The 17550-nt window shown below is 37.0% G+C and overlaps 1 protein-coding gene across 2 annotated transcripts in view; it reads left to right on the top strand.

Moving 5' to 3' along the window:
* The window catches only part of CEMIP (cell migration inducing hyaluronidase 1), a 263138-nt gene that overhangs the window by 148161 nt on the left and 97427 nt on the right, over positions 1 to 17550 (top strand). For both annotated transcript variants that reach the window (XM_007479273.3, XM_056806007.1), the window contains exons 5-6: positions 1919 to 2155; positions 7814 to 7993. In XM_007479273.3, the coding sequence (XP_007479335.1) occupies positions 1919 to 2155; positions 7814 to 7993 (417 nt within the window). The remainder of the gene's footprint in view (positions 1 to 1918; positions 2156 to 7813; positions 7994 to 17550) is intronic.

Below are 17550 nucleotides of genomic sequence, written 5' to 3'. Positions count from 1 at the left end.
CCTTACTTTCTGTTTTAGTAATAACTCTAAGGCATACAGGAAAGGGCTAGGCAAACAGAGTTAAGTGACTTGCCCAAGGTCACCCAGGTAGGAAGGTCCCATTTAAACCCAGATTCTCCTGATTCCAGCAGTCCTTGTGCTCTACCCACTGTACCACCTAGCTACCCACCAGGCCCTTTCTTGAAACCTTTACAGCTTAGTATAACCTAATAGAACTTGTGCTATGGAGGTGTAATTTTTGAGAGTCTAAGTTTTCATGCCAGGATAAATCGTGAGAGTAATCGTGAGAGCTTAAATGATGATAAACATAAATGATCAATCAACAATCAGCCAATAAATACTTATTAAATACCTGTTATATGGCAGGCACAGTGCTAGGTACTGGGACACAGATACAATAAATAAAACAACCCCAGTTCACAGACAACTTTCATTCTAAAAGAAGCCACTATGATATGGAAGATGCTGTAGAAATATGTAATTCACAAGTAATTTTAATTTGTATGGCTTAGATGCCACACTTCCTTAGTTCCTCCAACCATCTTCCAATTATAGCCTAATTTATGGAGAATGCAATAATTCAGAATATCCAGTATTTTATTGGTGTTGGTGTTCCATCCAGGGATCACAGCCCACCTCACTATAGTAGAGCTTCTTCATAGCCACCTCTCCTAAATTGTTAGTTGGTGATCAGCCTTCTGGTAATGAGCCTATCTGGATGGGTTCTTGAAAAGATCAATGATCACTCATCAGTCCCATACTTTAAGACTTTATAAAATCACAGAGATAAAACTGAAAGTGATATTGGGGGCTATTTTGTCCAACCCCCTCATTTTATAGTTGAGGAAAATGAGGTTCAGGGTCATTCCATGACTTATCCAAGGTCACATTGTTACTAGTTTTTAAAGAAAGGATTTGAACCCACATTCTCTGACTCTAGAGCCCTAGAGCCAGTGTTCTTTTAACTGTTCAACAGTGGGAGCTTTTAAACTATAGCCTTTGGGAACCCAAGATCACTTTAGTAGAATAGTGAATCATTAAAATAAGAGTTTAAGAGAAGAACTTGATAAAAGTAAAATCAAGAAAAATTGAAAGGAATAAAATTCCACTCCAGGCACAAAAGATCAGCCCTTGACTAGACCATATTTCCTTGTCATATGGGTTGAATATTACTAGACTTATTTTGTTTTTCAAATACATCATAGCCAAGGCATGACTAGAAAATATAGGAATTATCTCAGCAATTCTATTTCTGATAAAAGTTTTCAAACTGTGTTATTTATAAGCAAAATAATAATTTCTAATAATTGTGTACTTAATGATAGATGGATTTGCTTTGGCACATAAGAGATCTTTAGTAAATGTTAATTGACTGACTGATGGAAGTATCTCATATTTGTCCTGAACCCTGAATATTGATTGGTTGGTGGAAGATCTGATTGTTATTTTTAATGACATTTTTTGATTTATTCAACAAATGTTTTCTGGGTTTCTTTAGAACAAGGAGAGTTTCATTTTCATCTTTATGATTTCTGTTAGCCTAATAAATTGCACTTAGTAGGCACTTAGTAAATGTTGCTGAGTGATGGAGTATCCATTATGTGAGGCACTATATGAATTGGGGTTAATATAGCATGTGTGATCCTTGTCTTCAATGCTGGGCTTTGCTCCTCAGTAACTTCCAGAACAAATTATTTACCCAGGCAAGTCACTTAATCCCCATGTGCTTCAATTTCCTGAACTGCAAAATGGGTTTAAAAATAAGAAGGCTGTTGTGAGAATCAAATGATATAATATTTGTAAAAGTGCTTAGTGCAGTACCTGGCATGTAGTAGGTACTTTATTTCCTCAATGATTTCATAGTTAAACCTGGGTTTGTTTTGGCTGTTTTTTTGTTTTGTTTTGTTTTTACTTTTAGAGCTGATGATGGCAGTGAGCCTGACTATTACTATGGACTAAAGTACATTGGAGTTGGCCAAGGTGGCACTCTGGAGATGCATGGGCAGAAGAAGCTCTCTTGGACTTTTCTTAATAAGACCCTCCACCCAGGAGGAATGAGTGAAGGAGGTTATTACTTTGAAAGGAGCTGGGGCCATCGTGGTGTCATTGTTCATGTTATTAATCCCAAACTTGGTTCTGTCATTCATTCGGACCGGTAAGACCTATTTACACATTTCTTTCTTTTTAAATGTATTTATTTGTTTGTTACATTAAAATATTCAGTTAACTCCCTCCATCTCCATTAGAGAAGGCGTCATTTGACCAAACTATACATACATATATGAAACTGTGTCTTACTTATTTCTATTTATCAGTTTTTCCCAATTAAATTATCAAATATTTTATTGAAATAGAAAAAATAACAATTCATTCAGAAAAACAAAAGGTCAAAAATATCAAAGGAATGAATAAACATTCATTTCTTAAGCCAGTACCCATCCCTGCCTTTGATTTCAGTACCTAGAATGTTCTTACTTGAGACGAATCGATATCTCTCCCAAAGGTATCATATCCCAAAATCTCATAACTTCTTTGTGCCTCAATTTCCCCACTTTCTTCAGTCTCTTGTTAAGAATCAATCTTCATTCAGAACAGTGTTACAAACTTAATATACTACAGAAACAATAACAGTGACTTACAATTTGTTTCTTCCTAAATATAAAGTACTTCAGTTATAGAATCTCTTTTGTTCCTCACCTGTGTGGTAACAATGCAATAATAATTCTGCCTCCTTTACAGAGGTGAGAGTTGATTTCCAAATAGAAGTTCTTTACCCAAGGTTAGAAAAGTAGTAAGTGGCAGAGTTGGATCTTGAACACAAGTCTTCTGGTTCCCAGATCCATCACTTTTGTTTCAGACTATTTGTGACCCCATTTGGGTTTTTTTTTAGCAAAGATGCTTGAGTGATTTGCCATTTTCTTCTCCATCTTTTTAACAGATGGTAAAACTGAGGTCAACAGGTTGAATAATTTGCCCAAAGTCACATAGCCTAGTCATTCGGTGTTTGAGGCTGGATTAAAAAAAACATCCTTAGAATCCTAAAATCAATTGCATGTATTATTAGTTCAAAAATGGAAGATTCTTAAGGGCTAGGCAATTGAGGTTAAGTGACACACTCCAGGTCACACAGCTAGGAAGTGTCCGAGGCCAGATTTAAGCCCAGGGCTTCTTTTCTCTGAGCCTGGCTCTTAATACACTGATCCAACTAGCTGCCCAACTGAGGTCATATTTGAACTCAGGTCTTTCTGACTTCAGGTCTGGCACTCTATCCATTTTGCCACCTAGTGGCACTATCACTGTCAATTAATTTTTTAAAAGTTGTAAATGATATTGATAAGTCCTCTCTAAATAATTATTCACCTCAAGTTGTTTTTTGAAAGCTGGAAATTGTTAAAGTGATCTAAAACATTTGATTTTAATAATAGAATAAAGTAATTCCACAGTCAAATGGAAATTACTTCCAGAAGAAAAATAAGTGAAAGTAGAGCAAATGAAAAATATGCAATTTTTGAAAGGGGAGAGTGAGGAAAAGAGAGAGGAACTCCTCATTGTGGCTAGCAATAACAGAAGACAGTTATCCTGCTATTACCCCAGGAAGCATTTGAGATGACCCTTTAACACTTGTTTCCACTCCTACTATTCAGTGGCATCCAGTTCTTCATGACCCCATTTAGGGTTTTCTTGGCAAAGATACTGGAGTGATTTGCCATTTCCTTCTTTAGCTCATTTTACAGATGAAGAAACTGAGACAGAGAAGGTTAAGTGACTTGCCCAGGGCCACACAGTAAGTGCCTGAGACCAGATTTGAATTCAAGAAGATGAGTCTTCCCGACTCCAGGCCCCGCACTCTAGATTCCCTGTTTTTTCCTCCAGCTGACTGTTATTTATGATAGAAAGGAGATGTGTGTATTTAACGGGCTTGAGTAAGCTTTTCCAAAATTGGGAAAAGCACTGAGGCCATGTATATGAAAAATATTTAGGAAGATATTGTGATCTGCAATGAGTCAGATAGATAAATTATGTATGTGACCCATGCCTTCATCAGAAGGTCAATGTAACTCTGATGTGGGCACACAGGGTATATTAAAAGGAGAAAGACTCTAATCAAGAGCATGAATTCTGAGGCCTTTCCAATAATCCATCTATGAAATGATAAGAATAACAGTTGGCATTTATATAGTGCTATAAGGTTTGCAAAGTACTTATCTTTGTAAGTATTATAAGTAAGTACATTGCAACAGTCCTTGGGAATAGGTGTTCTGATAATTTCCATTTTACAGTTAAAGAAACTGAGACAAGATAAATTATTTATTCAGTAAAACTAGTAAGGGTCTGAGAGAGGATTTGAACTCGGGTTTTCCTGATTACCTCACTATTACTCTATCCTGTGTACTACCTCACGGCCACAATTAGAGGAAGTATCAGGAGGAAATGACAGGGATGAAGGAATTGTCCAAAGGAAAAAAAACAATTGGGGTTTGATGCCTGCTTTTATGAAAGGAGGAGACCAGAATATAGAGTATAAAACTTCTTGGAATATACAGTTAGAAGAGAGGAGCAAGTAGAGCAGATGAGAAAAGTAAGAAGAGGAATAATGAGATAAGTAGGTGAGGGACCAGGATAGTAATTGAAAAATACGATATTGTATTATTAGAAAAGCCAGAGATGGAAGTTACAAGAAAAAGAAGCTAGTCACTAAGATAGTAGCATTGATTAAGAAGCCAAAGAAAATGAGCACATTGATTTCCCACATTGGATACTCTCCTGGACTTCATCTTTCCTTCTGGAATCTCATTATCCTTCCAGATCACATCTACTCTAAAACTCACACCTCCTCAGTACTCCCTGTCCAAGAGGTCCCCACCTCTGTTTGAAGAGGTTAGAAGAGTGGACAGTGGAGAGCTCTTTCATTTAAGGAAAGCACTCAGGGCTACTATTTCATCCTTTCCCACCTGGTTGTACTCCTGGAAGGCTACACCCCTTTGGATTTCATGATGCCCCTACGTTAGGTACCTTTCTTATCTTTTCAGATTCTTTTTTTTCCATATTGTCTTCTTCCATTATATTATGAGGTTCTTGAGGTCAGGAGCCCTCTTTGACCTGTCTTATTATCCCAAGCACTTAGCATAGTACCTGGAATATAGCAGGTACTTCATAAATGTTTTTTGATTGACTGACAAAGAAAAAAAATCATTGGAGACAGCATCATGTAGTAGTGAGCCCTCCAAAATGGAATTATTGGCTCTGCCACAAATTGTCTGAATGACCTTAGACATCTCAGTCTTAAACTCTAATTCTTTTAACCTCTCTGGGTCTCAGGTTTTTTTCCTCCCCTACAGTACTCTGTTATTTGGCAAGAACACCACTGATGACTTGTGAAAGTACAGTTTTTATAGTGTGGTAGGGCAGAATGCAAATTGTTGTCACTTATGGAATTTGTGATGAAACCACTTTAAATGGTTTTTTATGAAATTTTGCCAAGTCTTCTGATGAAAATGTACTCATGATGTCACATTTGTCAGGAAGAGATATTTGTTTTCAGAAGGCAATTGGCCTCAGAAGCAAGTTATTAAGCAAAATCATCTGCATGGCAGTAGTGGAATTAGCCGCAGGCCAGGAAGAGGCAGAAAGGGCAGATTATAACTGCAGTTTTACCATTTTATCTTGGGCAAGCCTTTTTTTTTATCACTCCGAGCCTTCATTTTCTCTTCTGAAAAATGAAATTAAAGTCTTGTCTATCTCACAGAGTTTTCTGAGTATCATATAAGGTAACATGGAAAAGTATTTTCCAAGCTGCAACGTGTTTTACAAATGTGAAGGCATCTATTGTTAGAATTCATTACTGAATTAAAGTAATACTTAAACAAACAATAGGCAATATCTGTCAGTAAACTTTTATTACACACCTACTCTGCACTGAACCCTGGGAATACAAAGAATGACAAAAGAGTTCCTGCTCTCTCCATCTAGGGGAAGAAAATCTATTGGGAAGAAAGTCCTCTCTTTTTGAAAAAGGAAATAGATAGTTACTATTTCCTAATTGGGAAAAGCTGTTACACTTTCTAGGAGATGCAGAAATTTGGCATTTTTCTTTTTCTGGATAAAAGAGAGATTCTGAGGAAGCTGAAAATGGAGGGAAAATGTTTCAATAAAGGAAAATAATCAAAAGTTCTTAAGTCATGGAAAAAGCTGGGGTGAATTAAAATGGAATAATTTTAACCAAGAATGGGATAAGACCAGGATGCAATTGATCACTGATTGATAACAGTAAGGACAAGGGAGAAAGGTACCAAATTATGTATAGGGATTTTTTCCTTTAAAAAGCTTGTTCTGTATGTATTCTCTTTATCATAATATTTGATTATATTATTTGTTTGACTGATTTAAAAAGATTTAAAAGGATTTCTGTTATTGTTGGTATTTATTTGGTTTTGCCCTTTTTTCCTTTTTAAGAGAAATGTGCTTATTTCCATCTCTGATACCCCATATCTATGGTTTGTCATGCAGATATGCCACCTGCTGCCACCTGGTGGCACTGCGCCTTAATTTCAAGCAAAGTACCAAAGTGAATGAAAACACTGCTGAGAGCTAAACTTTTCAACTTTACAAAACGATAATTTCACAGAGTTAATGATAAGTAGCGAAATAATAAAGGAAGTGACTTTGGCTCTCTAGTTCTAGGAGTCTTCAGAGGGCAAAGGAAATTAATTGATTGTGAAAAGCTAAAAAGGGTCAGCTAAAAAAAGGCTTTCCCCCCTCATTGGTCAGACTTGAGCATGAATGAAGGCAGAAAGACATAAGCCAGTAGAGAGGAAGGTTTGGAAGATGCTGAAAGGTTAGGAGTTCAGAATTGAAAGAAAAACTCCTAGGAGGTAGGAAGGGATGAGGCCAAGGTACAAAGGACCAACATTACATTGGAATATTCCCTTTTTAGATCTTCTCCTTTTGGGGGTGTGATAGAGAACTCCAGGAAGCCCTGGACTCTAATACACATTGCTTGTATGGTCTTAGGCAAGTCACTTCCCCTGTCTTTTAGTGTTCTGGGGAGTTCTCTAAGAAAATAAGTTACAGAGAAGTTGCCAACCTTCCCGAGAAGAGGACATTTTCTTATTTAGGCATTTTCTCCTCTCTTGATGAAATTATCCCCTTTTATAACATAGATACTTGATACTGCTTTTGCCTTCTTGCTTTCCACAAATCATATAAAGAACCCTATAGATTTTCTTTTCATAATATTTTTAAAGGAGTTCTTCATGTGAAAAAAATCACTTCCTTTTTACTTTCTTAGGATAAGGCTCTAGTATTCCTTAAAATAATAATCTTGGGGTTAAGAGGTTGTCAGAACTGCCTGCTTCTTCTAGAGATCATCTAGCCCAGGGTCCTCATTTCATAGAGGAGGAAACTGAGACTCAGGAGATGAAGTGACTTTCTCATGGCTCCTCAGCAGAACAGAAGAACCAGAAGTAGAATTCTAATTTCTTGAATCTAATACAATGACTTTTCTCACCAGTTCATGCTCAAGTAGATCATTAGAATGCTATGGGATGTTCTTTTTTCCCTTTTGGGTATGGATTTTTTTCCTAAAAAAGTCAAATATGCAAGAATCCATGGTTTATTTCTAAGATTCTTAAAAATTGTCTTTCACTGTGTACTCCTTTAAAACAATCATATTTTTTTTTTTGCTATCAGTGAATATTATTGGCCTCTCTGTTTGCTATCACAATATAAACTCATGGAGGCCTGGCTATTTGGAATTGACCTGCATGAATGTTTCTCATTGCTGAGAGTTTTAATTCTTGTCCTCTTTTTTTAGGTTTGATACTTATAAATCCAAGAAAGAGAGTGAACGCCTGGCACAGTATTTGAACACAGTGGCTGATGGCATGATCCTTTCCGTAGCTGTGAATGATGAAGGATCTCAAAACCTAGATGACACAGCCAGGAAAGCCATGACCAAACTGGGCAGTAAACATTTCCTGCGCCTGGGATTTAGGTATGTGTCCATTCTGCCAGAAAAGCAAAAGACAGAGCTCTCATTATGTATGTGATCTTCCCCAAGACTCTGAATAGCCCAGTCCTTTCACATGGAAAACTTGCCCCTTTATAAATAGGCCTGCCTTCCTGCCAAGTGTCCCAACACACACACACACACACACACACACACACACACACACACACACACACCCCTACCTATTTAATAGTGAATTAATATGGCCCCAGCATATCGCAGTTCCATATTGAACCTGATAAGCAGCATGGGCATGCTGGTTAGGGACTATATTATTGGAGTAGAAGCTAGGAAGACCTTTGTTTGAATCCCACCTGAGGAATTTATTAGCTAGGTGGCCTCAGAGCAAAGCAAGACCACAGATTCTAGAGCCAAAAGAAACCTTAGAGGCCATCTAGTCCAACCTCTTCATTGGAAGAGATGAGGAAACTGAGACCTATGGAGGTTAAGTGATTTACTCAAGGGCACATTGAAAATATGTGGCAGGGCTGGGATGTGAAGAGTCTTCTAATTCCAAATCTACACCACTTTTCCATATAACATTATCTTTCCCAAAATCTTATTCACCTACTCAACAACAATAATCACTCACATATGTAGTGTTTCCTTAATTTGTTATTCAAACATTTTTCAATAATGTCTGACTCTTTGTGACCCTATTTGGGGTTTTCTAGGCAAAGATACTGGAGTGGTTGGCCATTCCCTTTTCCAGCTCATTTTGCAGATGAGGAAACTGAGGTAAATAAGGTTAAGTCACTTGCCCAGGGTTCCTTGGCTAGTAAGTGTCTGAGGTCAGAATTGAACTCAGGAAGACGAATCTTCCTGTCTCCAGGTCCAGAACTTTATCCGCTGTACCTCTTAGCTGTCCATGTCCTTAATAGATTTATTCAAAGTATCTACTATGTGCCAATCACTATACCAGGTACTAAGGGAGATATAATGCAAGATCTTCTAGCTCTAAAGTCAGATCTTTTTCTATAATATATAGGTATATATTATACTCTCCCCAACTGTAGAGAAATCTGCATCTCTGTCTTCATTCATATGTATATATATATATATAATCAAAGTTCATTTTTCTTTTTGTTAAGTGCACATTCAGGAGAGTACCATACCTCAGGGACTGGCAAAATGCTTGCTTAGAAATTATGCAAAGCATATTTACCCAGTGAAACACAGTAAAAAGCTGGTCTTCTATGTAACTTGGTGTGCATTATATTTACCCTTGAGGTTGTAAAACATCCTGTCTGTGTATGTTGGCACATGCTCTGACTTTGAGAATGTTCACTGTTTACCCAGTGATTGCCACAACATTTTATCGCTGATTTGAATTTCAGCCCTTTTAAGTCAGCGGGGGAATCTTCTCCTATAGACACCTGGAGGCCATGATCTGCATCCTTTCTACCCCTCACCTGATAAGGTATAGACATGATGCCTCTTCTGAGTCAAGATCAAAGGGCTGTTTACCAGTCATCAAAGGGAAAGACCATGAAGTGATAGCCAAAGAGAGAGTAATCCCAGGTAATGGAACATTTCCTTTGAAAGTTAAAAGGACCACACACTCAGGCAGGTATTATGTTCTGGAAGCAAACTTGAATAGCCAGATACAATAATATTAATTCTTTCTTTAGAATCATGAGCTTTTTGAGTTAAAAGAGATCCTAGAAATTCTTATTGCACAAATGAGGAAACTGACAAGTAACTCATCTAATTAATTAGCTACCAAGTAAGACTACAATCCATATCACCCTTCAGGATGCTTAGTTCTGTGCTGTGATATTTTTCCATAATATGGCTTTTTATAGCACCTGTAACAAGGAAGTAAACTGTGATCTGTGATTGGCAAAGCAGGAAGAGGACAAGTATTATTTATTATCTCTATTTTGCAGATAGAAGAATTGAGACTTGGAGACTTGCTGATGGTCACTCCATTTTTAAGGAAATAATAAGACTTGAGCCATAGTTTCCCAGCTTCAAAAGTAGAATGGGTTAATTTGGGCAGTGGCAGGCTTCCTTTCAATTGAGTTCTTCAAAGTGGATGTGGTTTAAGAATTCAGATTGGGTCTATAAATAATATAAATGATAGGACACCACTAAAAGTTTTTGAGAAAGAGAAGGATGTGTTTAGACTATAAAAGGGAAAGAAATGGACCTTAATCCATTATTCAACCTACATTTATTAAGTTCTCTCTACATGAAGACAGGTATGTGGGTAGTTATGTGGTATATTGGATAGAACACTGAGTCTGGAGTCAAGAAGATCAGAGTTCAAATCCAACCTCAGACATTTACTAGCTATGTGACTCTCTCACTTAACTCCTATATGCCTCAGTTCCTTATCTGCAAAATGGGGGCACACTGGAGAAGAAAATGGGAAACCACTATAGAATCTTTATCAAGGAAACCCCATGGACAAATTTCATTGGGTCACAACAACAAATGTGAAGCCACTTTGCTAGACACTGGAGAAAAAAGGAAAAGAAGTGACATAGTCATTATTGTTGGGTAACTTACATTCTATTTGGATGTTCCACATCATTCCTTTGCCCCCCCCCAAAGTCCATTTTCTCCTTTTGCCTTTAGGATAAAATCAATCTCCTCTGGCTGTCACTGAAAGCCCTTTACAATCTGGCTCCAACCTATGTTTCCCAGCTTACACCCCTTCATGCACCTTCATTTTAATGCCACTCAATTTAACTACTTACTATTTCTTATATGTAACATTCTATTTCTCATCACCATGCCTTTGTACAGACTTTTCCACACTCCTGGACTTCAGTCTCTCCTTATGTGCTGGTTTTAGAATCCCTGATTTTCTTCAAAGCTTAGCTCAAAGACTACCTCCTACATGAGATATTCCCTACTTTTTCCCCAAATGCTAGTGACTTCCTTTTACTTTATTTCTTTATATGTGAAAATGTAAGCTTCTTAAGGGCAGAAACAATTTATCTTTGTATCCCTAGTGCCTAGCACAGCACTTGGCAGATAACCCAGGACCTAATAAATGTTTGTTGATTGATGATAAATTGATATAACCACATAAATATAATAAAAGATAGAGAGTGATAGGTGGGAAAGAAATGGTTTAGGCAGAGTAGAGTACTTTAGGAAAATAATTAAGGAGGGAAAGAACACTTTCTGCCACTGGGATTAGGAAAGACTTCCCAGACTACGTGGCACCTGATCTAAATGTTGGGGGAAGATAAGGATTCTGAAAGATGGAGATGAGGACTGAGTGCTTTCCATGCCTTCTCATGTTGCTGGGAGATGGCATGTTGAGTCTGGAGAATAGTTAGTATGCGGTCCAGTTTGAGATAAAAAGGGGAATAATGTGAATTGAATCTGGAAGGAATTTGGATGCCAACTTAGAGGCTTCATTCATCCTAGTGGGAATAAGGACACCCTAAAGATTTTATATATCATTGTATCCCTGCAGTGCCCAGAAAAATGCTTTACACAAGGAGGCAGGAAGATGGAATTTATACAAAATATAAAACTGGTGCTTTAGAAAGATTAAGTTGGCAGTGGCCAATGTATAGCATGAATTAGAAGGAGTGGAGAATAAAGGCAGAGAGACCAACTGAAGTTCTGGTGTAGGCATTTAGGTATTAGATGATGATGACCTGAACTACTGGCATAGCCACAGAAACAAAAAGGAAAGGACGGATATAGGAGGCATTCTGGAGGGAAAAAAAAACTCATCAGACTTGTTGATCAACTGGATGTGAAAGAGGTAAGAAAGGAAAGAATCAAATATCTCTAAAATCGCTTTCTAACTTCAAAATCCCATCACCCTTATGACTTTCATGCTTTAAGATGGAGTTACTAGCATGATGGTGGCACTATTGATAGAAATTGGGAAGTCAGTGAAAAGGGAAGGTATTTGGGTAGTGCTAGGAAGATAATGGCTTTTCTTGGTCTATGTTGACTTTAAGATGATAAACATCTAAATATACATTAAGGAGATATAATTCTTGCCTAGCAGGACTTGAGGATTGAAACTTCATGGGAGATGAGGGCTGAAGATAAAGAAGGCTAGCTTTCCCACTGCAAGACTCCATGGCTTGAGCCCAAAAGAGAAAGCATAATTTTCCACAAACCCAGCACAGATGAATAATTCTTTTTAATCACAATTCTTGAGGTCTGACTAGGGGCGAGGAAGCAGTATGGATGTAGGATGTTTGGAGGTTATATTGCTATAGAATGAAGTGATCCTGCCAGAGCTACATTTCTACTTGCTGGAAATTAATGTAAGAAATAACCATTCTCAGATGCTGCCAAGTCAAAACAAGGCAGGGCGATAATAGAATAGATCTGGGAGGTGGCTGATTTATGCTTGTTCACCTTGAAAATTTGGGAAAGAGGACATATCGAGAACTTTCCTGACTATAGAAGCAAGAATTAGGCTCAATAATTTCTTATCTTTTGTTTTTTAATTCTTGCCTTCTGACCTAGAATGGATACTAAGTACCATTACCAGGAAGAAGAGCAGTAAGGGCTAAGCAATTGAGTTATAAATGACTTGCCCAAGGTCACAGAGCTAGGGAGCATCTGAAGTCAGATGTGAACCCAGGACCCCTTATTTCTAGGCCTGAGTCTCTATCCACTGAGCCACCTAGCTGCCATAATTTCTTATTTTTTTTTATACATAGATGTAGCTAGGTGGTGCAGTGGCTAAAGCATTGAGCCTGGAGCTAAAAAGACCTAAATTCAAATCCAGCCTCAGACACTTACTGGCTATGTGATCCTGGGCAAGTAACTTAATTAACCTCTCTGCCTCAGTTTCCTGAAATGTAAAGTGGAAAGAAGAATAACATTTCCAAGAGGTTGTGGATCAAATAAGATAATATTTGTAAAGCACTTAATACAATGCCTAGAACATAATAGGTATTTAATAAATATTTGTTTCCTTCCTTCTGAGGACTTTAAACAAATTTCCAGATATATTATCTTATTCTGCACCCTGAGGGAAAGTATTATCTCTCCCACTTTACAAATGGAGGAAGTTTTTAACCTGGACTTGGATAGCCAGTGACAGAACTAGAATCTAGGGCTTGAGTCTTGGACCATGGCATCATGAGAGAATAGCCTCTACTCTGAGATTTTCTTTATGTATGACTCGGCTAACCAGTTCATAGCTGGCCAATACAATCTAACTCTCCTCAAGACAGGCTGAGGGACTAGCAAGAAGATTGCACCAGATGCTGATGGTAGTCTACTCCCCATCTGCTTGGATGGAGCACAGCATCATATTGGTACTACTCCCTTCATCGCCTCTAGCTCTGGCCTATTTAATATTTTTTGATGGTTCAGACAAAGGCACAGAATGGAAGACTTATTAGATTTACAGGTGATGTAACAGTTAGAAGGATAACTGACCCACTGAATGACTCAATAAAGATCCAAAAAGATGCTGGCAGGCTAGAATATTAGGTCAAATATAATAAGATGAAATTTAATGAGGATAAGGGAAAAGCCTTATACTTAGATTTAAAAAAATACAAAATGGGCAAAGTGTGGCTAGACAGCATCTCATCTGAAAAATATCTGGGGATTTTATGGTACCACAAATTCAATATGAGTCAACAGTATGATATGGAAGTCTCAATGGCTAATGCAATATAAGTTGTATTAGTAGAGAAATTCCATGTGCAGAACTAAGGAGGGTGATAATTCTACTGTATTCTGCCCTGACCAGACCAAACCACATTGTGAGCATCATGTTAAGTTCTGAAAGCCACATTTTAGGAAGGATATTGATTAACTGGAAAATGAAAGGCAACCAGCCAGGGGAAATGCCTTTAATTCATGCTCTTTGAGGATCAGTGGGAAGAACTGTGTGTGTTAATCCTTAATGGGACAACTAGGTGACTCAGTGGATAAATTAGTGCTAGGCCTGGGAGGGGAAGGTCCTCAATTCAAAACCAGCTTCAGACACTTCCTAGCTCTTCTGCCTTGGTACCAATACTTATATAGATCCTAAGACAGAATGTAAGGGCTTAAAAATCCTGAAGAAGAGAATAATTAAGGGGAGGATGTGATAATTATCTTCATATATCTGCAGGGCTACCTTTTGGAAGAGAGATTAGTCCTAGGAGAAATGGGTGGAAGAGACAGAGACCAAATTTGGGCTTGCCGTCAGGAAAAAAACTTCATACCAGATCTGTACAAAGTGAAATGGATGGCCTCAGTAGATATTCCCTCTGACATCTATCCTTCTACCACACACACATACACGTATACACACTCACCCCATATATAAAGCCTTCAACAAAGTCTGGATGACCATATGTTCAGTATAATGTAGAAACAATTCTTGCTTATTTACCATATGGCATTGAAGTCTTCAGTACCTGACATTGAAATCTTCAGTACCAACATTCTCTGATATACTGTGACATTCTTTGCATTGGCATCAATTTCTTCATCTTTAAGATGAGCAGATTGAGTTCCATAATCTCCAACATCCCTTCTAGTTCTAAATCAAAGGATTCAGTGATCCAGTGACCGAATTTCTGTTGATCAAGTCCTGGGTGGTTCACTGACACATGAAGATTTGCGAATGTTGGAAAAATAGACTAGAGGACATTTTGGTTCTTTTTCCTTTCTGTCACTGTTTTCTGCACTGAACCCAATAAATCTTTAATTCTCAGAAGTTCTCAGGCACAGCCTCTGAATACATGTATTAGTTAGTGGATGCTCATGTCATTTGTCTTGCTTCCCTGGACTCAAATATTAGAGGTCCTACTGAGGAAGTTTTTTTCCTCCAGTATTCAAAAGAAAAACCTGACCCTAAGTGAGAAAGAAAGCATTATGGGGAAAACTTCAATCTTACCAGACTAATAAGTAAGCCATTGCTGCCTCTTACCTTTCAAAAGTAGAAAATTTGGAAAAGTAAAATTACAGAGTAAAAAATCACAAGAAAGGTTTAACCTTGAACCATTTTAGACAAAAATAGAAAGAAACATCCCTGATTGAGAAAAGTAGGGAAGGACAAATTTCTAAGAGTAGCATTTACAAGAAAAGGAAATGAAATGGTTAAACAAATAAAAATGTGGGCTAGGGAGAATATCCAAACAATAAATAAATGTGGACTAAAAGAAGCTAAAGAAGAGACACAAGAAATGGGGAAAAAATGAACTAGCATCATCAAGAAACTACTCTAGATCATAAAAAATATAGATAAAGAGTTAAAAGGGATCTCATAGTTTAGATAGTACAACCCTCCTATTTTACACACGAGAAATCTGAAACCTAAAGATATTAATTGACTTGCCCAAGGCCACACAGGGAAAGATCTGAAATGGGATTTGAACCCAGGTCCTCTGACTGCAGAAACAATCTTTCCACTACATCATGTTGCCTACCTTTTCAGATTTGCTAACTGGTGAGCAAAAGGAGGAATTGTTATTGGGGGGCAGAAAAATATAATGGATCATCAGTAAATAGAGATGTGTCATTAATAAAAAAGGAAAAAAGGAATAACTCAAAATTAATCTGGGGATTTAGTGGAATACCAATCTAAGTCCCAATGGAGTACTTCATAGAACCAAATAAAACATTGAACAAAATCATGGAAGAATAAAATATTTTTTTTAAATCAAGAGAAATCGTGAAAAAAAAAACAGTAAAATAATCTGTATTTTTATATCTCAAATTATTCTACAGTATCATAATTGTTGAAATGTACTAGAATTTTAAAAAGGAAATAATAGGTAAATAGAATAGATTAGAGTTGAATTATAACCAGTATAGTGTTCAAGAAATACAATCACAAAATACTGTGGAAAACACTCATAATCTTTTTTTGTAATAAGCTGAAAAAAGTTGATGGCTATTTGACCAAAATAGGGAAAATGCTAGCTTCTTCTCATATTATTTCTTACAATAAAATTCATATTATTCAACGTTACGTTTTAAATCATGAAAAAAACTATAGACTAATGAAATGTTATATTTTTTACAAATTAAATGGAAGATGTAAATTTCTGACAAGCCAGAGAAAAATTACCTCTTTATATAATTTAATTAATATATTTTAGTAATGGATGAATTCAATTCCATAAAAAAAACTTTTAAAATGTGCAACAAAAGTAATGCAAATGAAATGAATAAGAAAGAAGTCTAGGGGAAATTAGGCATTGAGTGTTTCCAAAAAACATGTGATATTTAAAATCTATTGATACAAACTTGTAGGACAGGCTAAGGGACATTATCCAATATTTTAGTGACCAGTAGTTCTAAAAAGAAGCAGCACAAACTTTCAACAGCCATAAAAACATTCAGAATCGCTAATAACAGAACTCCCAATGAAAACAACTCTAAGATTTTATGTCCCACTCATCAAAATATGACAAGGATGATGAAAGATAATAAAATGCAATGTTGGCAAAGCTGTGGTAAAGTAGGCATTCTGGTGGAGCTGTGAATTGGGTCAACCTTTTTAGTTTCCCATGTAGCATCCTAGACTGTTGAAGCAAGGAAGGAACCTTAAAGGGTACCTAACCCAACACTTGAATTTTACAGATAGAAAAGATGAATTCCAAAGTGATAAATCAGTTTATATAGGACCCAAACTCTGGTCTCCTCACTCTCTCTGTTCATCATTCTTTCTGTAATAATATGGCACATGTGTAATGTCAGAGCCAAAACTAGAAGTCTCCAGCCTTCTGGTCTAATGTTCTTTTGCTATCTTCTTCCTTTACGTAAGACATTTTTTTTTTGTTTTATAAAGCTTTCCAGGCATAGGCTATTTAATATGTTAGACTCATCCATGCTAATTAGAAAGGACTAATGGTCTTCTGGAAATAGTATTCCTATCTTTGTTATATGAGCTGATATTGTATTTTAATTTTTACCTTCTGTCTTAGCATTGATACTAAGTATTGGTTCCAAGGCAGAAAAGTGGTAAGGGCTAGGCACCTGGAGTTAAGTGACTTGCCCAGGGTCACACAGCTAGGATGTGTCTGTGCATAAGCTGTTAATGGCCCTAATAATTGGAATTTCAAACTAGATTAGTAGAAGGGGATTCTATAATGTATTGATAAGGAAAGTATTTGGCAGTTGGCAGTAGGCAGGATCTTTAAGTGTATCCTTCAAATCATATTAGGGGTATGTCCCTGCTTATACTATTCAGTTTGGATTTCATATAGATATATCAGTTTACAGATGACCAAAACTATGTTACAGTATTAGTACCATGGTTTTCAAACAGAACAATTGTAATTCTCATCCTCAGAATTCTTTTTACTTTTTTTGTTGAATGATCTCTGTGTGCTTTTAGTTTCTCATATGTGAAAGCTATTCAGTTCAGTTAGTAGAGCTGACTAAGATCCATTATCTCTGAATCTTGGGTTCAAGTCCTGCCAAGAGTGTTTAATTTAGGGAATCCACATAATGTGGTGGAAAGATCACCAGGCTGGGAACCAAAGCTGAGTTCTCATTCTGCCTCTGCTACTAATTAGCCGTGCAGCTTTGAAGACATCGCTTCACTCATGTGTAAAATGAGAGGTGTTGCCTAGATGATCTCAGTTCAATTCGAT

This window comes from Monodelphis domestica, chromosome 1, assembly GCF_027887165.1.
Source record: "Monodelphis domestica isolate mMonDom1 chromosome 1, mMonDom1.pri, whole genome shotgun sequence".
NCBI lineage: Eukaryota > Metazoa > Chordata > Mammalia > Didelphimorphia > Didelphidae > Monodelphis > Monodelphis domestica.
Note: the sequence above shows the minus strand (reverse complement) of the source record. Positions and strands in the feature narration are given on the sequence as shown.